General features: G+C 37.7%; 1 protein-coding gene and 1 long non-coding RNA gene across 4 annotated transcripts in view; one reads left to right on the top strand and one right to left on the bottom strand.

The window, feature by feature from the left end:
• LOC144303806 (uncharacterized) overlaps positions 1–18,778 on the top strand; it is an 81,118-nt gene extending 62,340 nt beyond the window's left edge. The window contains exon 2 of the long non-coding RNA XR_013370779.1: positions 15,255–18,778. This is a non-coding gene — a long non-coding RNA (uncharacterized LOC144303806). The remainder of the gene's footprint in view (positions 1–15,254) is intronic.
• Positions 1–23,860, bottom strand: part of LOC144303802 (uncharacterized) — a 113,220-nt gene that overhangs the window by 18,425 nt on the left and 70,935 nt on the right. For all 3 annotated transcript variants that reach the window (XR_013370773.1, XM_077882187.1, XM_077882188.1), the window contains 2 exons: positions 4,832–4,880; positions 2,974–3,038 (listed from right to left, as the gene is read on the bottom strand). Coding sequence is in view for 2 of the 3 variants with exons in the window: in XM_077882187.1 (XP_077738313.1) it covers positions 2,974–3,038; positions 4,832–4,836 (70 nt within the window). In the remaining variant the exon portion in view is untranslated. The remainder of the gene's footprint in view (positions 1–2,973; positions 3,039–4,831; positions 4,881–23,860) is intronic.

The following is a 23,860-nucleotide window of genomic DNA, read 5'->3' as shown; positions in this document are numbered from 1 at the left end:
TATCAGAGGTGGAAATCTTGACCATAGGATGCCAATTGAGTTGCCCATGATGAGCTAATTTCTGTTGGGCTCGCCAAGCCATAATTATGGATTGGCCCAGCAGCAGTCTATCATTAGAACTGTGTATCCAGAAATGTCATAAGTAATAACAGAGCATAAGTAAGCTGCATGGGCAGGTAGCCCAGACCCCCATGTCACTGGACAAAGTCACACCAGTAATACTCCCTTCACTTGCACCTTTGCCTACGGGGAGGGGATGGGGGAGGCAGGGAGGTACTCTGCAATCAACTGGAGAGCTGGAAACACCTGAGCTTGATTTATAGCTGAGTTGGCTTACTGTGCAAAAATGGAAACTGACTTAGCAGAGCTAAAACTTATGGATAAATATTTGAGTGTAAAAGTAGACATTTTTAAAAACTTAAATATGTCAAATTTCATAAACGTATACATTTCTTCCTTTCTACAGTTTTTTTCTCCTGAATTCAGAAGAACTTACAAATCATTTGGGTTACAGTTATATTCTTATGCCTTTCTCTCTGACCACCTAATTTATGATAATAAAGTTAGTTCTTAACTTAAACATTTCCATCTGCCCAACAACTGGAGTCCATCTGGAATAATGTATTTTTATCAAATTGTATGGGTAACTCAAACCAGGATCACTCATCTGAAGAGAAAATGGTTGTTATTTCATAGGTTTCACACATGAGCAAATTGATCTATAGCTGTGAAATGAATAATAGTGTTATTTGACTATGCAGTAAAATCTAAGTCTTGGAAATTATAGAGTTGAATATTTTACATTATTATTGCTATTTCCTCTGGATTTCTCTTTGGGAGAGCCTTTATATTTAGGGTTTTTCTTCACTTTTCATTTACCTATTAAACAATAACAACAAAAAGAGACTGTTTTGTTAGTCTAGGGTTGGTAAACAGCTCTGGAATGATCCATGGATGTGACAGAGCTATGAGTTAACACCTCTTAAGGTAGATTCTGAGCTAAAGTCAGTGCAGTTTCTTTCCAGTTAGTGCTTGACTTTGTCCCCAAATGTGATCATTTCACAATATGGAATAGAAGATAACTGAATAATCCCAGAATGCTGTTTTATTTTATCTCCATCAGCACAGCAACATGAAAAAAGCTCTGGTATCTAGGTTACCTGTATCTGGCTTGGCTTCTTCCCTTTAAAACTGCTGTGACCTGCAGAAGTCACTTAATTTGTTTGTGCCTCAGTTTCCTTTTCAGTAAGATGGGAGAGTTAGAGTAGATTTAGTTCATTCCAGTTTTGATTTTCAATTCCTAGAATTTGATTTTTGGCTGGCCAAAATGAATATCCAACTGCCCCCAAAGTATCCCTCCTGAAACAGTCTCTTAAAATGATGTTTGAAGGTTAAATAACAGATTAATATATGCATTGTGACCTAATCTTCTAACTAACAATCAATTGTGCTAAGTCCTCATGATTAATTCTTTATTCTCCCTCCAACAAGATGATATTAAAATGTCTCATTGTAATATTTAAAATTTTTTTCTGGCAGAGTTAGACCTTGAGAGATATTGATCATACTTTTAAAAAGTCAGTTATCTGAATGGATGGCACATGACATCGTTTATATAGAATATTTCATACAGAAATTCTCAAAAGATGGATGAACAGGATTTACGATGTTATCCAGTCTCTGCCCTTTCCCTGTTCTACTGCCAACAGTGTTCCTGCCTCAAAAATTATCCCAGTTTTTTATATCTGTTTACATTTCTAAAATGTTTAAAGTAGTAAATTTCATAAACTCATTACATACTAGTGAAGTAGAAATTACAGTATTTGTCTAAAAATCCTTCATTTCATTCTAATATTTACCTGTGTTCCTCAGATCAACTGACGTGAGGATATTTTTTATTCTTTCAACTGCTGATAAATAACCTTTGTTTTGAGAATTCACCATGGAAGAATGATATCACAGGAGGACTGATATTTGGCAACCTTGAAGAATTATAAGAAAAGTCTTGGTGTAATGTGCAAAGGGGTATAGGCAAGAATGCAATATGCTATGACCTTCACAACCCTGATGTTCACGATAGAACCTGTCCTACAGTGAGCTCTTAACAGCTATTTGCTGAATAAATGAAGGGATTAAATGCACACAGCAAGTTTTTTCTTCTCTTTTAAGCTCAATCAGATGGTGATTGAGAGACAAAAAAAAAATATTATCCCAAATATTTCCTAGCCAATAAATGTCATGACACCCCTCTCCTAATTTTGGAGATTTTATCATGCCTAGCAGCAATATTGTGGATTAAGATCTATAATCCGTTTTGGTGGTTATAAGGCCCTGAAAATATGATAATTGGAGCATTCTGGATGTTCACTCTTCCTGTTGGAATTGTTCTGATATTATCATTTCATTTTTTTGTTTGTTTCTCATAACAGCATTCCCATCTTGGCACTTAAGCAGAAAGCTTCACTTGTTATGGTTGTTTCACAGTTGATTCCATCCTTTGACTTCCTGTTTTCACAATTTGCCAGCCAATCAAAGATATCTGTGGTTTTAAAGCATGTGTCAACTGAACAGATATCAAGAATAAAATGCCCATATACATCCCAAAAGACCTGTGTCAAAATCAGTAAGATTGCACAAGGCAGGAACCTCGGATAGCATTTTAACAGAAGAAAATTGTCAGAAATTAGTTCATTCTGTCGAGTATCTGAGCTTTAAGAAACTGTGTCTTATCTCCTTTGGCCAGTGGACGGCTTCTAATTGGTAAAGGTCCAAGGTAAGGCAAACAAATACAAGGAAACCTGTCTGCCCGGCTTTATACATCAGCAAGATAGCCCTATCGTCCATCAACGGACAGGCTTCAAGTTGACAACAGGAAAAATGTGACTCAGCTTATACAAAAGGGGAAGTCCCAGTGCTGGGCTCAAACAATGGGCCTGTCATTTTACTGCTTTGCTGGCCTTCTTACTGTCTTACCTTCTTCTGTAAAGATATGCAGGGGCAGAGGACTCCGTATTTTCTCTGGGGCTTCGACCAGGACACTGAAATTAGTATCAAAGGAGAAGTATTATTCAAGAGCAAGAGTGGAGCAGAGGAAAGAGCATGGAACTTGTGGCTAGGCTACTAAAGTGACACCTTAAATTCCAAGAATACTTCATCTGGGTATGGAAACAGGAGAGGCCCAGCAATTAAACAAAGGTGAAATAGAATCCTCTGGAGAATGATGAGTCTCCTGAAAGAGTAAAGCAAAGGGAGCAGTCTGTGAAGGATAGGCTTATTTTCTCCTCCTCTTCTCCCCATCTATAATTCCCACTGCAGAAGAGAAATCCCTTTTCAAGTTAGCAGCCACCTGTTCATCAATGCAAAAACATTCTGTATGATGCCAAACATCACGTGCATGTGGTTGACATATTGTGCTGTTTGAATTTCGGGGTATTCTTTACTTAAGACCTATAAGGCTGAAGCAAACTTGTATTTCTCTGACAACTGAGCTCCAGCTTACGTAAGTCACACTACCAGCCCCAAATGGGCAGATCTCACTGTAGAATCAACAGTGAACATAGAACGCTGTCGGAATGAGCCACTCCAAGAGGTCTGTGGTCATGGACAACCTGGCTGCCACTACTCTCTGTGCTTATAGGTTGTCCTCTGTCCCTGACTCGGCTTCACCTCACTTCACTGTTTCCAATTCTTCCTAATTGACTTTTGGGAAGCTTCCATCCTCTTCTCTTTTTGTGGTGAAGTGAATAGGTGGTAAATGCAAGTGATTAAGCCCTTTCAGGAGGAGGGCGGGGGGTGGGAGTGAATGGGTGACGGGCACTGGGGGTTATTCTGTATGTTAGTAAATTGAACACCAATAAAAAATAAATTAAAAAAAAAAAAAAAAAAGCCCTTTCAGTCAAACACAGACTTACTAACAGGAACTAGGAGGAGTGGCTGAATGTTGCTAGGGTTTCAGAGTTTTATGGGAAAGACAATGACAGTAGTTAATCATTGGTAAGACCATGAATTAGGAAAAAAAAAAAAAAAAAAAAAAGACCATGAATTAGTTCTTAAGTTTCACTCCTTTAGGATACATTGACAAAAAATGTGTATTATTTTTGACTGGATTACTTCTAGAATAGGACAAACATTCTGTTTTTCTGTGACTTGAGGTCATTATGTTCTGGTCTAGTAATATGCCAACAAGTTATTGAGAATGGCTTCTCACTAGGAATAGAATTGCATCTTCCTCATCTTTGTGTCCTTTATATGTAGACAGGACCTGAAACCTCTCAATCACCTAATAAACATATTTAATAGAATGAATAAATTTTCAACTGTGTTTTAATTAGCTATGTTGAAAAAGCCCCAAGGAACAGAGAGATATAATGAGATAAGACTAGTATAGAGCAAGGATTAAAAGAACAAAACTAGAATTCCCTTTTCTGGGCCAGAAATTATAGTTTTGATTGCTCTCTTTTGGTTGCCACAGAAATATAGAATGAAGGGACAAAGCCAGTTAAAAAGAAGTCTTAGTAGCAGCACAGAAGCTCTGTGAGTTCAAAATGCCAAATATAGAGAATTTAAACTCATTACAGGGAAGAACATTAAGGAAATAACAAACTTTTTGACTTCATACTACCCACAAGGTTTCCAGAACCTTCCCTGATCTCAGAGTAGAACTCCTTCTCTTTCCCAACCCCACCCCATTCTTGAGTTCTGTGCTTCTCCTTTCTCTGTTCCTGTTCTCAGTCTCCCATGTCACACACCAGTAACAAAATGACTAAAACTTTACTCACTGGATTTACCATGTGAGCCAAAAGCAAGTGTTATGGCCATTTGGCAAACTTACCACATCTTCTGAGTCTCAAAGCAGCATTGGCTCAAAGTCCTCTATGCAGCTGGGAAAAAAATGTGATACATTTTTACTCAAATAACCACTTGACAAACTCCACCACCTCCTTCTAGTCTGGTCAAATTTTATCTTCTTAATGAGGCACACTCTGATTAGTTTGTTGAGTGTTTTAAACTGACCAACCCTCAACACTATATCCTGGTACTACTGATATTTCTTACTCTACTTTTTCTCTTTTCTATGGCATGCATCATTGAACATACTAGCATGTTTACTTATTACATGTATTTTCTCTTTCTTCCTCCCATTTGAATGTAGGCTCCACAAGAGCAAGAATCATAGTTTACTAATGTATCCCAAGCCCAAGAATTGTACGTAGCATATAATAGATGCTCAATAAAAATTTATATGTTCAATGAATAGCAATCCACTGCCCTCCTTTAGCTAAGTTTTTTAGTAGAGCAGCTAAAATCTCAATGGAACTTCATAGGATTCTGTACAGGAATTGTAACCAAAGTCCTATAATATATTTATATAGGATGACAAGCCACCAGTGAAATATAAGGGGGAAGCCCAGTCAACTTCAATTTACTAAGATGTTTTCAATGCCTATTCTGGTGCAAGAACTTTGCTGGGCACTAAAGAAACAAATAAATAAGCTATTGCTCCTGCTCTCAAACAGTTTACCATCTGTTAGAGAGACAAATACAAAGCCACATAATGTGGTGTGATAGGTTCTAAAATAGCAATATAAACCAAAAGCAACAGAATGAGAAGTTCCACTAAACATAGAACATTTCCATAGAATAGTTCTTTTTTTTCTGGATAAAAAGGTAGCCACAGTGGATCATCAGAGAGCTGAATCAGTGAAGCCATAAAAAGATACCTTATGTGTGTTGTCAGCTTCTCTTCCCTCATCAGAGTGGGGCCTCATGAGGGCCTTTTCCTGCCTCTGGTATCGCAAATTGAGGCAGCAAGTGGGACTGGAAGAATGAATTGGTGAACTGGAACTCACCTACTGAGTCTTTTGGCTTCTAGTTCTCTAGTATAGGCCTCCTTTCCTTTTCTCTATCATTTACTGCAGGTGTTAGGTTTCACAAAGCTTGTATCTGCCCAGCCTGCTCAGAGGGGTTCTGAATACATTGGTCCCCTTGTGACAGCTTCTTATGTACTTCATCTTTCCTTCTATCATTCCAGAAAAACAGTCCATTTTGCTTTTTCTTGGTAACACTTTACTCTTGGTTATCTGTACCTTGACTTATCTTTTCTGAATGAGAAGCAGATGGCAAATGACTCATCAGTACAATCATTATGACTTTCTTTGCTGCTCATAATTTCAGATTCCTGGCCTCACTGTTTCTTCCCACTTCTGCTTCAGATGAGTCATATGACTTCAGGTGGAGGATTAGAACTTCTCTGCCCTAAGCAGCTCTGAATATCTACTTTTAGGCTGGTGAGCGTTGAGAAGTTCTGCTACTGAGTAGATCCTCCCTAATGAAAAAAATGGGAAGAAGTTCTGTGTTTGTGATATCTTATTTTTATTGATTGGCAAAAGATAGTTGTATTGATCATTACCCTAAATATTTAAAAGACTTCATGAATGAAGACAAAGTACATCTTAGGCATCTACCTCTATTTACTGTGTTCTCTGTGGCTTTGGAAAGTGAGAAACCAATGAGTTATATCCCTTCTTTGTGAAGCTTTTACTTATTTCTTAAGACAGGCTGGGAAACACAAGGGAAAGTACCTAACCATTTGTCTAACCATCTCACTAGCATCAATGTGCTAGTAAGTTCCTCTGCTTCAAATTCATTTTTGCATACCTAGTTCCTAACACAAGGCTGCACAGACAGTAAGATATCTCACAGGTGTTGTGAAGTAGTGAATAAGAGAAGGCCTGGATTGGCCCACTTCATCATCTGAGGAACAAGATGGAAGCTGGCAATTCAATTTCTATGTCTAGAAGAAAGAAAAATTATGCCAGTCAGTTATCTACTAATGAGAATTGTTGTAGGGTAAGTTGAACGGCTGAGATTTTTTTAAAAAAGATTTATTTATAAATTTGAGAGAGAGAGAGAGACTGGGGGAGGAGCAGAGGGAAAGAATGAGAGGGAGAGAATCTCAAGCAGACTCCCCGCTGAGTATGGAGCCTGATGCAGGGCTTGATCCCATGACCCTGGGATCAGGACCTGAGCTGAAACCAAGAGTTGGACACTCAACCAACTAAGCCACCAGGTGCCCCTGAATAGCTGAGATTTTTAAGTTCAACAAAATGTGTAAATATTACCTTTTCCCAATTTTATAAGAAGGGAAAATTGCCTAAGGGGTGCATTAAGTAAGGACTATTCACAAAGTACAATATGAGGGGCTCTAAATCAGAGTCTCTTGGATGCGTCCCATGACACTGCCTTCCCTCATATCTGGCCAGTGATCTCTACCAATAGCACTGGCCTTTAAAGCTCAAGGACTAAGTATCTTTGTAGAAAGCACACATCAGTGGGAATGAAGAGAAAAGTGTTGAGGATTTTCTTAAGCCTTCTCCTTTTTACAGATCTTTTTCACCTTGGCTTGCACATGGGTATAAATTCTAAGGCAGAGCTTCCCCAAGTATATTCTGTGGATTCCTATACCACATATAATCCAGGCTCAGTGGTCATTGTTTATCTCCATATCCTGCTTAATTTTTCTTCATGGTGCTTATTACTACCTGAAATCACATATTTAGTTAGTCTTTACTTTCTGATTTCATCATACAAAAATATAAACTCCTGGAGGACAGGGACTGGTTTATGTCTTTGTAGGCATGAAAATAGTGTTTAGTGTACATAGATATTCTATAAATATTTGAATAAATGAAGGAGTGTCATGATGTGAAAAAAGATTTCTGTGGACAAATTCATTTAAAAAATTCTGGATAGACAAGGACACGGGATTCTTCGTTTCTTTCAGCTGAAGGGGGAGTCTGCTCTAGCCACTCCATTATACCTAGATATAGAGGTGCTACCAAATTATCTTTTGTTTACCATTTATTTATTGAATGTTTAAGTGCCAGAAAGTCTGAAAAATGCCTTATATATCCATTCACTTGTTAAATATTTATTAAGCACCTACTAAGTGCTCAATACTTTTCAAGCACATGGGCTAGATCAGTGAATAACATCATCAAAATGGCTGTCCTCATACATCTTCAATTCTTATGAGATTAAAGATAAAGAAAACAAATATTATTCATCTTTATTTCAGATGATAAAACCAAGACATAGAGAGATTTTTTAACTTGCTTGGGACCAAATAGTTAACGAGTGATAAATCTAGAGTTGGCACCCATGTGGCTCTCTCTGAAGCCCTACTCTATTCTTTTTTTTTTTTTTTAATATTCTTTTGTTTTTTGTGAGGAATTTTTAAAAAAGATTTTATTTATTTATTCATGAGAAACACACACACACAGAGAGGCAGAGACACAAGCAAAGGGAGAAGCAGGCTCCATGCAGGGAGCCTGATGTGGGAGTCGATTCGGGGACTCCAGGATCATGCCCTGAGCCAAAGGCAGGCACTAAACCACTGAGCCACCCAGGCGTCCTGCCCTACTCTATTCTGTACAGAGCATATACACCTATTTGACCTTTCCCAAGAGTAAAAACTCAGCTATTTATGTATTCTGAAAAATCTTTGGAGAACTGCTTATATAGACTCAAGCTGTCATTCATAAAATAGGAACTCTCTTTTATGGAGAATTTTTATAGATAACTTTTTGTTCTATTCTTAGTATTTTATTTTATTATTTTAAAAGATTTTATTTATACATTTATATAATATATATTTGTATATTTGAGAGAGAGAGTGAGCACAAGTAGGGAGGAGAGGCAGTGGGACAGGGAGAAGCAGACTTCCTGCTGAGTGGGGAGCTTAATGCAGGGCCCATTGCAGGGCCAATGTGGGGCTCAAGGCAAGGTTTGATCCCAGGACTCTGAGATCATGACTTGAGCTGAAGGCAGACAATCAGTTGACTGAGCCACCAAGCCATCCCATTCTTATCATTTTAAATGGGCCTATTTTGCTTTTGAAACCAAAAAGCAATATGGGCAAATGATCCTGGGGTGGGGGGGGTCTCAGTTTGCAGTACTCATCCCCACTGCTTTTTTGGTTGGGTGAGCCCTCTCACTATTTCTGATTCTTGTTTTCCCTGATTTTCAAGCTACACCATGGCGTCCCAAGTGACTGAACACATGGTTGTACTTTCCTGTTCAATTCTTAATATATCCCTCAGGACATGATTTTGATTTTTGCCTTTCAGCTCTGCATACCACAGGTGAAGGTAAGAAGCCCAACCTGTGCAGCCTTTCTACCATTATAACTGAATAGCATTAGGCTGATATTTAAATATTTCAACTGCTCGCTTAGTCCATAAGTCAAATTCTTTGCACTCGAGTTCCCTTTGGCTCTCTAGACACACACAGCAAATTGTTTTTTAATCTGGCATTTATTTTCACTTGACTCATTTTTAAAGTCTTCTTCATTTTTTTCTGTTCATTTATAACTCTATTAGCTTGGAGACACCATTCATTTTGTGAGCAGTACTTTAAACACATTTCATCTATCAGGATTAATTTTGCTGAATGCACCACCAAATAAATACATTAAAAACAACTGTAACACTTCATTAATCAAAATGTCAACTACCACAGATGTAAAATGTCCCCCACTTTTAAAATTCTCTTCCTTTGCTTGTGAGTGCTTGTCTGTTTGACTAAAATATAAAAAAGTGGTTAAAAAATGCTGTCATTCTATTAGAATATGCATGCAGATTTGAAGGTGCAATCCATTATAATTAAGGCTAATTAATTATTATATGGTCAAATGAGCAACAAATGCACATGCAAAATCTAAAAAGTTAATTATTTGAAAATTGGTTAATCAATTGTGCATTCAAATGCACATTTGTTTTAGCATGCAGACAGTTTGCTCTTTTACAAGGAATTAGTCTAGATAAAAAACCATTAATGTAAAACATTTTCAAATATCTCTGCTCTATGGGGAAAGAAAATACATTAAGATCAAATGGATCAGATTCTTAAAAATCAAAACTGCTTTTTCCAATCAACAATCTTCAGAAGAAAGACAAAATATTAGTATGAAATTAATTTACAATAGAGAAAAGAAATCAGTCTAGATTACCTACTTTGTGGGAGCCACTCAACCTGAACACAATTAAAAGGAAGTCTCCACCATGTTAAGTGGCCTGCCACCTGCATAAAGTCCCTCCAAAGGCTGGTGTCCAGATGGAGTTGCTCTATTTTAAAAACAAAACTAGGATCATGTAAGGATGTACAAGTCCCTAGTCAGCTAAGTGATTTCAAACAAGTTCTTTTCATCTTCAAATTTCACAAGCTGCATAACTTTAAAAAAGTGAGGGCAGCTCAAGAGACTAGCACCATGGCAGCAATAGCAAAACCCCTAACAAACTACAAGAAAGACATGAGAAGAATAGTTGCTGAAAGAACCCATAGTACATATGATTCATTTTTTTGTATATTCATCGGGGAGTCAAAGCTACTGAAAGCAGAGAAAATGTTTTATTGGCTCCTGAATATCAGAAAAAAAGATTTTTTTCTTCATTAAAGATGATTTCCCGGAATCCTCTGTGGGAGAAGCAGGAGCAAAGTCACTAACTTGGGAGAGGAGAGGTGGCAGAGTAAAAGCACAGAGGTAAAAATAAACTGATCTCACTGTAAAAATATATTCACTCGGGGAGAATAGGCAATTAATTTGGATACAACAAGGGCATCAGGGCTCTGAAACAGCTTCATGGATTTGGTCTTTATGCAATGTATAGTGGAGTCACTGAAGGTTTCTGGCTCATAATTAGGACTTCATTTAAGTGAAATTTTAAAAAGATTAATCTGAGGGCAACTGGGCACAGTGGTTGAGCATCTGCCTTTGGCTCAGGTCCTGGGATCGAGTCTTGCATCAGGCTTCCGGTGGGGAACTGCTTCTCCCTCTGCTTGTGTCTCTGCCTCTCTCTCTCTCTGTGTCTCTCATGAATAAAAAAAAAAAAAATCTTAAAAAAAAAAGGTTAATCTGTTTAGGAGAGATTGAGCAGATCTGTTTTGATTTAGATGATTCCCCACATCAATGAAAGTAGTCATGCTAATTTCTGTATCTGTATTTATTGCATTGATGTCATTTGAAGCTCAAAGTTTCCAACACTAAACCTATCATCTTAAGTTCAAATACACTATTTATTCCAATTTTCCCATTTCTTCCAGTGGTACCATCACATTTCTTGTTTTACAGCATGAAATATTTGAAGCATTTCTAACTGTTCCTATCATGTTGAGTCAGTCTTTGAAATCTCTCTAATATCTATTGTTTCACTTTCCCTCCTCCCTCAAAATTCAGACATACTTACCTCAATTAACTAAATAGCCTCAAAAAGTTCTGTCACAAATACCTCTTTTCTCCAAATAAAAAGGTTGAGGAGTAAAGGAGGTTTAAATATGAACTGTCAGGAGATGAGAGTAAAAGGAAGAGAGGAATAAGGTGAAAAGAAACCACCAGAAACCAAGGAGGATAACCAGAATGGCATAGAATCGCAAAGCCCTGGTGGAGATGGTAGTTTCTAAGAAATCACCAGGATAGTCGGGAGTGAGGCAGAACAGATTTTCTATGTGAGAATAGTTAATTAGAATTTAGAAATAGAGAGATCAATAAAATTAAGTCATAAAAGAGGGTCAATGGATTATGGTTTAGGGTAAATGTCAAAGATATGTCACTAAGCAGAAGGAGTTATAGAGAACATAAGTAATGAGATAATCAGCTCGCAGTAAACAATGAGTGTTGGCTGATTGAGCATCAAGTACTAGGCTAGATGACATGAGATATGAGTCATACTCTCAAAGAGCTTACATTCTGGTTTGGGAGATGGAAAGAATAACATAATGCAGCAAGTGATCACACTCAGAAGAGAAATGCACTCTATAATAGTTATTAGCAACAATACTTGGAAAGAGGGCAAGCCTGTGGGCAAAGGATGGTATCAAAGGGTTAATAAAAGGTACCCTAAGTTTGGATTTAAGGACATAAGACTTAAGGACATAAAGACTTGTGTAAACAGATGAAGGAAGAAGAGAAGACATTCTAGGCAGGAAAGACTAGATGCTGAGAAACTGTTAGATGTTACGACAGACATACTTTAATGCCTACCCAATGTTAATTCTCCAACATCTTATTTTCTGTGCACAGGATCCACGTTTATTCAGGGAGCAATGGAGAATTCCTGAGTTCAAGTAGAGCAACATTTTATCCTAGCTTCAGGGAATGTGATTGGTCTGTATCAGAAATGGCATTCTCATGCGGTTTTGCCATTGACTGGTTTGAGGTGAACATGTATTTCAGTTTTACCAATGAAATTATTATTTCTTAATAAAACTTCTTAAACTTAGCTTGGACAAGCTAAAGCAAAAGCAAAGCTTTTGTCCTTTTGGTTTTTCCTCTTTATTTTGCTTATAAAATGGACTAATTCCTCAAGAAGCAGTAGCTAACTCATGCTGACAAGCAATGAAGATAAAAATCAAAACACTAAATTTAGCCAAGCAGAGAGGTAGAAAGAGCCTAAATGTTTGTCATTGTCATTGCTGTTGAGCAATGACTTGGAATGCCTACCTCTAGACTTCTTGTTACATGAGAAAAAAGCAACTATTTATAGCATTTATCTAGTCATTTTTGTTATTGTTGTCACTTGGAGGCAAATAATTTATACCAGACTTAGATTATGAACAGTTATAACAATGGGACAGATACTAACACGTTAAGTGGAAAAAGGCCAGAAGAGATTTCTAGAGCAATAGCAGACTAGGCCTCTAGACTGTTCTGAGAAAAAATTCTGGGTAAAGTATAGAAAAATATTCTATAATTGCTTTCATTAAAGGCAAAAAATAAGGAATATGCAGGCCAGAATCTGTGGTGCACCTAGGTACCAAGAAAAGGGTACAGATAACACTTGAAACAGGTTTTGTTTGTTTCTTGAGGGTATTAACCACACCATGAGAACGTGAGCACTGGTTTTTGTGAGATTATAAAATTTAAGGAAAGGAAAAAACATTCTGGAAGGCACTTAAAGTGTGAGTCTAATAAGAAATCCCTCACATAAAGCTGGGGTCACAAAGGACTTTACACCCATAGTGTATATTGACTAGAAATAAATCTGCCTCCTCTTTCTTTTCAGGAAACTATCAGGAAGACTACCAGTCTCAAAACTTGCTATTTAGTAGAAAAAACTAAAAGTGTTCCTTTGTGCAAACATAATTCAATTTTGTGATGCAAATACATGCTACCTGGGTAGCCAACCCCCTCCCCGTCTGTCCCCGCCCCAGATACCCAAATGGAACAAAGACAAATTTTTTTCTAGAATAACCTTCCTTTAAACCAGGTGATAGCATGTTTCTACAGATGAAGTTCTAAGGCATAAGAGCACCATATAATTAAAAACAATCATTAAATACAAGGAAATAAACTATGTGAAAAAGGAAACAAACAGATATGCAAACTTCATATTTTAGAATTATAGGATGCAGAATATAATTATGAATATATTTTAATAAGTAAAACAAACATGAGCAAATTTGAAAAAGCATGAAACAGAACCAGAAATGAAAACTAATTATTAAAATGAAAAATAAATGGACTAGTTGAATGACAGATTATACACATCTAATAAAAGAATTACTACATTAGAAAAAAGAACAACTGACAAGATCATCTTAGTAGGCCAGAAAAACAGAGATGGAAAAAATCAAAAATAGGTCAAAGTATATGGAAAATCAATAGAAAATGTCAAACACACAAATGTTTATATATATATAAATATATATATATATATATATATATATTTAGTTGAGATTTTTGTTTGAGTAAAAAGAAACACTGAAGCAGAAGAAATATTTGAAGATACCATGGCTTAGAATTTTTCTGAAAGATACCAATATCGTTTAACAAATCCAACAAATACCAAGAAAATTTTAAAAATCACACCTAGGTGTAGCACAGTACAATTGAAGAACATCAAAATCACACAGAGAATTTTATGCCTTTTGAAAACAACTCTTTGCATACTACCGGAAAATGGTAGAAAAGGAGTGCATGACTATATATCTGAAACTGCCCATTACAGCCAGGGTCTGTGAGATGCACAACTGAGCGGACAATCCATTGTAAAATACAAGCAGCACATCTAGAATCGAGGATAAGCAAAAGGCAAAAGCCAGATGACTCCCATTTAATCTGCCATTATTGTACCAGCAGCCACTTAGCTCACAATTTCAGTTATAATTTAGTTACAAAAAGATGATTGAGGAAAACAAAGCCCAAACTTGGTGTATGAATGCCAGCTTGGTATGTTGATACCCAAAATGAACTGCAAATTCACTACAGCCATACTGAGTGTCTGTTAAAGACAATGATGAGAGAATGCCCTGCCCCTCCAATAGGCAGAGCTTTGGGTGGTACATCTGGTCATATACTTTGGATAAAAGGGTATATGGACCTGTGCACAATGACTAATAAGGAGAAAGATTGGGTGGCCAGAGACTAAAAGGTATGGGGTCGAGGCATCTGGATGGATATATAGGAATGGGCACAAAGTTTAAAACCTTCATATTAATTAGTTATTAATTAATTATTAATGTCTGTCAGAGTAGCTACCACAGAAAAGACACTTAAATCAAAGTAGCTCAAATAACTTGGCTGATTAATGTCAACAAAGTGTCATCAGCTACCCCAGGGCTAGAACATAGGCACATGAGCAAAGCAGCCATTGTGATAAGGGATGGAGCTTCTGTGGGAGACTTTTCCCTTATTAAGACTATTCTCTTTAAACCACCACCCAATATCCAACCTGTAAAACCATATGCCAACATTGACCTCTAATACGGAGATTCCTTGAGGAGAACGACCAACCACATGGTGCCTTGAGGTGTGCAACATGTAGCATTTCAGGGTAGGGCAAAGCACTGGTCTTCCTGGCCCTGGGCTGATTTGCCATCGTTCTGTCAGTGGCAACTCTGCTGGCCTCTCACCCACTCCTCATCCAGTTACTGAGTGTTACTTCATCTGGCACAAGTTAGGATACAGGCCTGTGGGTAGGGGAGATTGACTCTCCTGTCTATGCTGTGCCTGCATTTTTCATTTTACACTAAGCCCTGCAAATCACAAAGCTAGCTCTGTCCATAAGACTGACAGGAGCAGGTTCCCCCACACCGCTGAGAAGTGCTAAAGTAAGATTACTGGGGATTCATTAGTAAAACTCTGATCTTAGTGCTTGACGAAGAGTAAGTGACCTCAAATGTTATCTTTTATTACTGTTATGACTAATTAAGAGGAGAAAACAAAAAAGAAAAAAAAAACAATGCTAATTGCTTTGCAGGAACTGGCTTTGAAGATGCAGGAAGGAGGTGGGGACACAAGACAAGGAATACACAAGACCTCTTGAAGTTGAGAGTGGCCTTCAGCTGTTGGCAAAGAAATGAGATCCTAGTCCTATAACCACAAGAAACCGAATTCTGCTAATACACTGTATAAACAAGGAAATGGATTCTCCCCTGGAGCTTATAAAAAGGAATGCAGCCCTGCTGCCCCTTGTGGGATCTGGAACACCAAAACCAGCCAAGCCCACCTGGACTTTTGACCTACAAACTTTGAGATAATAAATTTGTGTTGTTTTATGTTGCTAAGTTTGTAGTAATTTGTTACAACTGTCATAAAAATTAATATCATTGTTATCTATAATTTCCAAATAAAAAATTGAGCCATAGAAGAGTTGTATAATAAGCAAAGGTAGTAAAAATCAGTTCATTATCCTTAAAGCTGGGCTCAAAATCATTAAATGCACCTTACATGGTGACAATGTGGTAAATGTGATAATACTTGGTAACTCTCATGGGCATTTGCAATTTTTTTGTGGCTGCTTAATGTATAATTTTCCTTCTTGTTGGGGGGATTCTCCATTGTATAGATTGGTGAGGTGTGAAGTCTACTTTTCTCTATCTATTACCACTACCTATAAGTCAAGGTATAGGTTCATGAACCATGCTCTGGATGCTTCTACTTAGAATTTTGAATATGGAGGCAGTGAAGCAAGGAACTAGAAATGATTTGAAAGTATTAAAAGTCCAGTGGCGGTAGCACCACACAGTGACATCTGACAAGGGTGGAAGCCTAGTACGAGTGGTAGCAAGGTAGCTAGACTTTCTTGTAATATGGCTTTAGTTTTGGTTCTGCTGCCATGAATCCATTGGTTCCTACTTATGTTCTGAGCCTATTTCTCTATTCTTCCTTCCTCTTAAGTTCGTAGTCCACCCAATATTTTTTTTTTATCAGTGTATCTCTTTTCTGATCAACTTAGCCATAATTAGTTTTAGTGGCCTATAAACAAGAACACACCCTGATACAGGTGCCTTCTAAATGCCAGGTACCATCTTAGATGTGGAGGTCACGGGCATCAAAAGGTATAGTTTCCGAATGCTGAAAAGTACAATGTAGTGGTAAGCTGGCTATACTAAGCAAAGGTTTTACAAGAGCACATATAAACGTGCAGTAATATGCATAAGAGCTATAATGGAAGCACTAGTAAGAAGCGGAGGACAAGAGGAGTAGAGAAAAGAGTGCCTATGCTTGCCTGGGAGTTAGGCTCTTTAACAGAGTGAGGCCTCTAGAGCTAACAAGACAGTTGGCAGAGGAAAGGAGACAAGCAGAGGGGTGGGGAAGGGGTTTTAGGTGGAGGGTATAGCATCAACAACAAGGGGATTATATCATAGAATACTGAGGAGTCACTAAGATGCACAATGGGAAAATAGTAGCAGGGAAGTCTAAATATGTAGGTGGATGTCACAATAAGGGTCAGAGATTCTGAAGAAGAGATTAGATTATTAGAAAGATCTTTTATGGAATGAGAGAGTGGATGAGAAAGAGCCACAAGGCAAGGAAAGATTGTGGTGTTTCTCTTAGTAAATTTCATATTTTAAGGGGCTGAAATAACCTCTCTTCACAACATCTCCTATGTTCCTTTTGGAAACTCACAAGTATAATGTTTTAATAGCAGACCTGCTATTTTTGACTTCCAAATATCAAGAACCAACAAGTAAACCTTTGTTAGCTTTCATGGGCTTAGGTTCATTTGTCATGTTATTTCCATTCTATCTCATCTCTTCACATTATTGGAAAGCAATAAAGAATTATGTAGTTAGTAGGAATGTTAAAACAGAACTTTGAAGTATTTCTTGACCAATTGAAGAGAGTCTTCATTGCGCATGCTGCCATTACGTTACCAAAGAAACAGGTGAAAGCAGAAATGAGGTAAGGGTAACAATTAGATGCAGATGACTGAAGTGAAATGTGCATGGGGGCAAGGAGTCACAGATAATGAGATAGGTTGGTAGAACTGAGAGCAACAGGATGTCTCAAAAACTGTAATAGAAGATAATGATCAAAGCATAGAGGTCCTTGTATACAGAAGGCAACATACACTGGCCTACGTTCTGCAAGTAAAAGATTTGTTTTCCCCTCCAGTGGAGACTTTGCTCCCTGCCTGTCCCAGGGTAGGCTGTAGCCGGGAGGAAGAGGACCAAGTGTGCTCGTGATCTTTTCTTGCTAAAGGCCATAGGAGAAGCCATACATTGTGATTTAGTTCCCAGAGCAACCCTTCAGGTTCTGTTTTAACAAATATTGTGGCTGAAACATTATGGAAAGAGGAAGTAGGGCTGATGGTGATGAGAGGAGGGGCAGGAATGGCAGGGAGGGAAAGAGAAGGAAGGAGGAAGCAGTAAACAAAGAGAAGGAAGAAGGAAGTAAGGAAAGTCTACAAGGCAGTGAAAGAAGACAGATCAGCTCCAAAGAAAATAATAAATTGAACTAATTCTAGCTGCTGATTGGTTTAAATGGGACTTGCAAGTCAGCCAGGAGTCTAAACACTCTTAATAGCAATTGTTCCAATTCTAATCATTGTTCAATATTTATTGAATTAAAATCATTTAAATAAAACATTTGGATTTGAGAAAGAGAGAGAGAGACAGAAACAGAAAGAGAGAGAGAGAGAGAGAGAAAGGGTAGAGCTGCCAAGAATACAAAGGAGCCACTGCAAGGAGAGATGATGGAAATGGTAAAACATTATTACTCTAAAATAAGGAAGCAGATCACCTATAACAGATGAGGTGAAACCAGGAAGTTTAGAAGACAAATATGAGGGCTTAGAGAAGCTGCATTGCTTGCATTGTCCAAGATATTTAAGAAGCCATGGAGGAAGTAGAGAAATTAAACTCTTTTCTCCAGCAAGCATAGCTACATGATGCCTGATGTCTCTGCTGGGATTTCAGTTCTTTTGGATACTGTAGACGGAGACATGTAATTATTTTGGCACTGTTTACTTCTGTATCTTATGAAATTTAGAAACTAATATTTAACTGTAACTTGGTTTAGTAAGAGCAGAGCTGGCCATGGCTTCAAAACATACACAGATCTGTCTCTGAAAGGATGCATGCCAAGCTGTTAACAGCCCCAGCCTGTGGGAGTGGGGTTGACTTCACGCATTTTTGTAATTTATTCTAAAGTTAACTTTTAATGTTAACATGTTAAGCAATTTTGCTCTTTCTTCACTCTCCTGACCTTTTCCATACCTGAAGGTTTTCTTGAAATTACACAATGGATACATGACTGTTGTAAGATTTTATGGTGATTTATTTAATCAGTTCCTACTGACACATTTTTATGTGGTTTCTAATTTTTTTGCAATGACAAATGCCATTAAGGGGACCATGTTTGTATGTTTCATGTTTCTGTATTAATGTAGGATAGCTTCACTATGTGCATTGCAGTGTCAGAGTGATGGTGTGCTTTGATTCTGAGAAATAGTGCTAAAAAGCTTGCTGAAATGTAATGATTTATACTTCCACAAAAGTGTATGATTGTGCTAATTTTCCCTTACATACATCAGTTTTGGATGTTATTATTGTTGATATTGGCCTGTCTTTTTAAAAAGATTTTATTCATTCATTCACTCATTCATTCACTCATTCATTCATTCATGAGAGACACGGAGAGGCAGAGACACAGGCAGAGGGAGAAGCAGGCTCTTTGCAGGGAGCCTGATGCGGGACTCGATCCCAGGACACCGGGATTGCAACCTGAGCCGAAGACAGTGGTTGAGCCACCCAGGTGCCCCATCTTGGCCTGTCTTATAAGTAAAATTAATTTCTTCTTGTTTAAGTTGGAATTATTGGTGAGGTTGGGAATCATTTCATATATTTAGTGGCTATTTTTTTTTTAATCAGGTTTTAAGAACTTTCTTTCAAAAGCGATATTTACCCTCTACCATACATGTTGAAAATATTTTCTTCCAGTTTGTAGTGTTTTTTTACTTTTGCTTATATGAAAGTATTATCTTCATATAAAAATACTATGGTTTTATGAAGTCGTAGGTATCAATCATTTTTTTCTTAAGGCTTCCAGGTTTTAAATAATGATTAGAAAGAATTATAGAAATATTCTCATCTATATCACTGCCACTTTATTGGTGAAGAGTGGGTACTCGAATAGTGGTTTTAAAATTCATAGGATTATTTTACAGAGTTAGATAATCAGGTTGACAGAAAATATTAGCCGTTTTAAAATTATTTAAAAAATACCTCTCCTGGAGAAAATCTTTACTGACTTTCTTTGACATGAATTTTTGGTCTAATATAGCAACTGCAGAGCCAAAAAAAAAAGTGTTTTATATTAAAAACAGGATTTAATTTTCTCAAATAAGAGCTAAAATTATGTTTTAAATTGTCATTTTATTTGAACTCAGAGGTTGATTTTGTGATTCTTAGAAACCTACATTGTAACCACATACCTCCTGGTTAACTTATATGGGTGCATTTGAATTGCAACACTGTGGTTTTTTTCAATGGAAAAATAGCTAATTAAGTTGCTATCATTTCTCTGTCATTGACAGAGAAGAGCCAATAATTGATTTGGGAAGGGAGGGAGAATATTATATAAGCTGGCACTGATTTTTTTTTAATTTTTGTATTATTGAATCTGTCTCCTGATGATTAACACAGAAATTCCTCTAGCAATTATGGACTCTCTTCTAAATGACTGTGTCATAATTTACAGCTTGCCAGGAGCAGCTTCAACTCAAACATGTGTATAATTCACTCTTCTGGCTCATTCCCATCACATCAACACTTCCAAACCAGGCTCTCTCACACATGTATATGCTCATGCTGAGGATATGTGCCCTTTTTACAAAAAAAAAAAAAAAAGACCTATCATGTAATGAATACTATAAAGGAATTCCATAGGATAGGTTTCACATTTCATTCTCATCACTGATTTCAGATTCCTACTCCTGCTACAGTTTTTTCTTTCTCATCTTTTTTTTTCTTAACTGTTAGAGTTATGGACAAACAACTCAGTTTATAAATTTGGATTTTAGTTCCTTTCTATTTATATTTCCTCTTCTCTAGTAGAGATGTTAATGATCTGTGAAATGGCCAAAATAGGAATACTAATGGTAAAGAAGAAAAAAATAATTTGGAGACCATGTAAACCAAAAATCCCTCCCTAAACAATAAGCACTTAAGCATGGAACCATATTAAAATTTCCCAGTCCTGTAAAAGACATGTAATTTAACTTCAATGTAGTGCTTATTTTTTATTAGTAGTAGCATTCTCATTATTATTAAAGGGCTTCTTTTCTTTTCTTTTCTTTTCTTTTCTTTTCTTTTCTTTCTTTTCTCTCTCTCTCTCTCTCTCTCTCTCTCTCTCTTTTTGCTTATTTCTTTTCTATTGTGCATGGTAATGGTGGACTGAGGAAACATAGGGAGACATATTAATAGCATTAGGCCTTTAAGGTGGTGGGTTACATTTCCAGGAAGATAATATGCTAGAAATGTATTGCATCCTGGCCCTTTTCAATGCACTGTACCTTGCCATGGATTTGGGGAAAGGGTATGGAATGAAGGAGAGAAAAGCATATGATCAATAGATGAAGCTGCAGAAAATATTGGATCCCAAAGGGCCTGCCAGAGAGCCACAAAAATGAAGCCAAAGGTACTGATCCTGGACCAATGCTCAGTTGCCATTTATTCAATCAACATTTGCCAATCACCCATGATGACTTGGCTGTGGAACAAGGTTCTGGGGACACAGCAATAAATACAAGAAAGTCACTGTACTTCCTATCCAGTTTATAGTGTAGAATAGAATTGGGGACCCAAAAGTAGGTAGCAGAAGCAGCGGCAAAGATGGTCAGCCATGAGGAGGGAATGAAGCGTGGTGAGACTTGGGAAAATATGCTTCAGATTCAAGGTCCTCCTAAGTGTAAATGTTTCTTTTATACTGCCCTAATATAGACTTATCACACTGAGGACACACAGTCAATGGCCGAAAGATAGAGATAGCTAAGATGTAGTCTTTGAGTATAGGCACTTAAATTTAAGAGATGCCACATGTAACACATGTAGATTACCATATTACAACAGACAGTACGTGACCCATGCCATTGGAGAGGGAGGGAATAATTGAAAATTTACCAAGTGCCACTATACTGACTATATCTCATTGTCTTCAATGCACACAGTGTTCCTTCTTTGATAAAGTTGCCTTGAGTTGCCCTCAACTGCCAACTCAGAGAAGCAATAATGGGCTATTTTTTGGTATGATCAGTGTTTGGACTGGCAATATATACCTGAACCAAATAACCTAGCCTATGGCCTGGTAGCCCGTATATGATGTAGCCTGGCTTAGAAATATGAATTCACTAATTGGTTCATTTTTCATTGGAATTGAGCTTATAGCCACGAAGACAACAAAGTGATTAGGAGGAAGAGGTAAAGTGAAGTCATGATTCAGAGCAATGAGAGTGGACTATGCAATCCATGAAAGAAACAAGAGGAGGGGGTTTGGGTTAACAGAGAAGCTGAGGGCTTCCACACATGTTGGGGTGCAGGAAGTGCCCTGGGCTCCCCACCCCTATCTGACTCTGAAAGATGACATACCAGGGCAGGATGTAAGAACAGATTTGGAAAAATAGTAAAAACCTTAATTGGTTCAGGAAAGAATAGAAGGGGAATTTAAAGCAGTAAATATAATCAACTATTCTAAGGAGTTTTGTTGTGAGGGGAGAGAAATGGGACAGTGATGAGAGGAAAAGGTGGGGTCAGGAGAGGAAGTTTTTTTTATGATGGGGAAAGAAGTGTATTTTGATGCCAGTAGGGAAGATTCAATAGAGAGGGAAACAACCATGTGGGAGAAAAGAGAGGTGCTGGAGTTCTGATTTCCTTCAGCAAGTGAGAGAGGTTGCTAGATGGTTGATAAACAAAGTTCATCCTTTGTCACAGGAAGAAGGCAGACAATGTGTGCTGGTTGCATAGAAGCCAGTGGCTATGGCAATGAGAGTTTGTGCAAGTTCTTTTCTGATTGCCTTCATTTTCTCAGTGAAACTGCAAACAGGGTGAGCAACCTGAGAAAAAAGAAAAGACAGCAAGTGTAGAGCATTTGAAGAGAGAGAGCAAGGTATGAAATGGGTGAGAGAAGGAAGATTCTGCAGAAATGTAATGGCAGCACAGCATGCAGGGCACACGTGATGGTCAGTGACTATGAATTTAAAGTAAAATTAGTCCAGGTCAACTGCATTGTGGGTCTGGAGTAGGCATAAACTCAGGTTAGTAGTACTGGGATTGGTCAAGAGGGGCCTACAGAGGGAGCCAGTTAAGGGGAAGTAGGGGGTAGGAAAGGGAATGGCTATTGTGAATTGACTATGAAGTTTAACCTCATCAGAGTCCACAAGAGAGTAAAAGAAAGTGCAAAGGTGTTAGGTGGAGGGCCCTGATTGTGGGAGTGAGTGGTTAACGTAAGGGAGTGGGCAAGATCCCTGGAAGACAGGAGGTCAATGAACAGTTTTCACATCCTATTAAAATTACCTATTTTTGTGTCTGTTTCTTCCAGTAGATTAGGGTTTTTCATCCTTGGCACTATTGATATTTTGGACTGGACGATTTTTGGAGGTTTGTGGGGGAACTGTTTTGTTCATATTGTAGGATGTTTAGCAATATACCTGATTTCTATTCAATTGATGCCAGGAGAACTGTTCCAATGGTGACAATCAAAAATGTCTTCAGACATGAAATGTCTCCTGGGAGACAAAAATCAATCTTGGGTGAGAATCATGACACTGAACCATAGGATTCTTAATAGAGATCATACCTTATTCATGATTATATTCCCAAAGTTTAAGAAATTCTTGGGCACATAGGAAAAACTCAATAGATGAGTGATACACTGAAGATTTTTAGTAATAGTGAGTAAGGTGCTGTGTTGAAGTTCTCCAAGATCACCCCTACATTTGGGGATTTGCTAGGAGAACTCATAAGACAACATATAATCATAGTCATAGCTATGACTTATTACTAAAAATGACACAAAGCACAATCAGCAAAGGAAGACACATGGGACGAAGTCTAGGGGAAACCAGGTGTAAGTTTCAAAGAAAGTCACATAGGTTGCACTTAATTCCCTCAGCAATAAGTTGTGACAACTCTTTGGTGGCTGTTGCCAACTGAGGAAGCTTGTTTGAAACTCAGTGCCCAGGTTTTTGGAGGCTGGTCCTGTAGGCATCCTCTCCCTGGCACATGGATTCCAGACTCCCAGAAGGAAAACAGGTGTTTGGGATAAACCATATTGTTTGCAGAGTTTAGGCAGAGTGAGTCACTTTTAACCATTCTAGGGATGGGGAGACCCCTAACATTCCAAAATCCAAGTTCCAGACATGATCAAGGGTCCGACTTATTGTAGCAGATCTTTTACTGTCAAAGGCTAGAAGTCAGATCTGCCATTTTAACGCTGCTGCACAGATTTGTATTACACATCATACAGAGAAACAATACAATTTCCACTTAATCCCTGTTTTCAAAATTCCAAATCCCACGCCCAAATTCCTCATTTTCCATCTCTTTTTTCTATATTAATATGCAGGAAAAAGTCTCTAATACA

The sequence above is a fragment of the Canis aureus genome, chromosome 33 (assembly GCF_053574225.1).
Source record: "Canis aureus isolate CA01 chromosome 33, VMU_Caureus_v.1.0, whole genome shotgun sequence".
Lineage (NCBI taxonomy): Eukaryota > Metazoa > Chordata > Mammalia > Carnivora > Canidae > Canis > Canis aureus.
The sequence above is the reverse complement of the archived record's forward strand: the minus strand, read 5'-3'. Positions and strand labels throughout refer to the sequence as shown.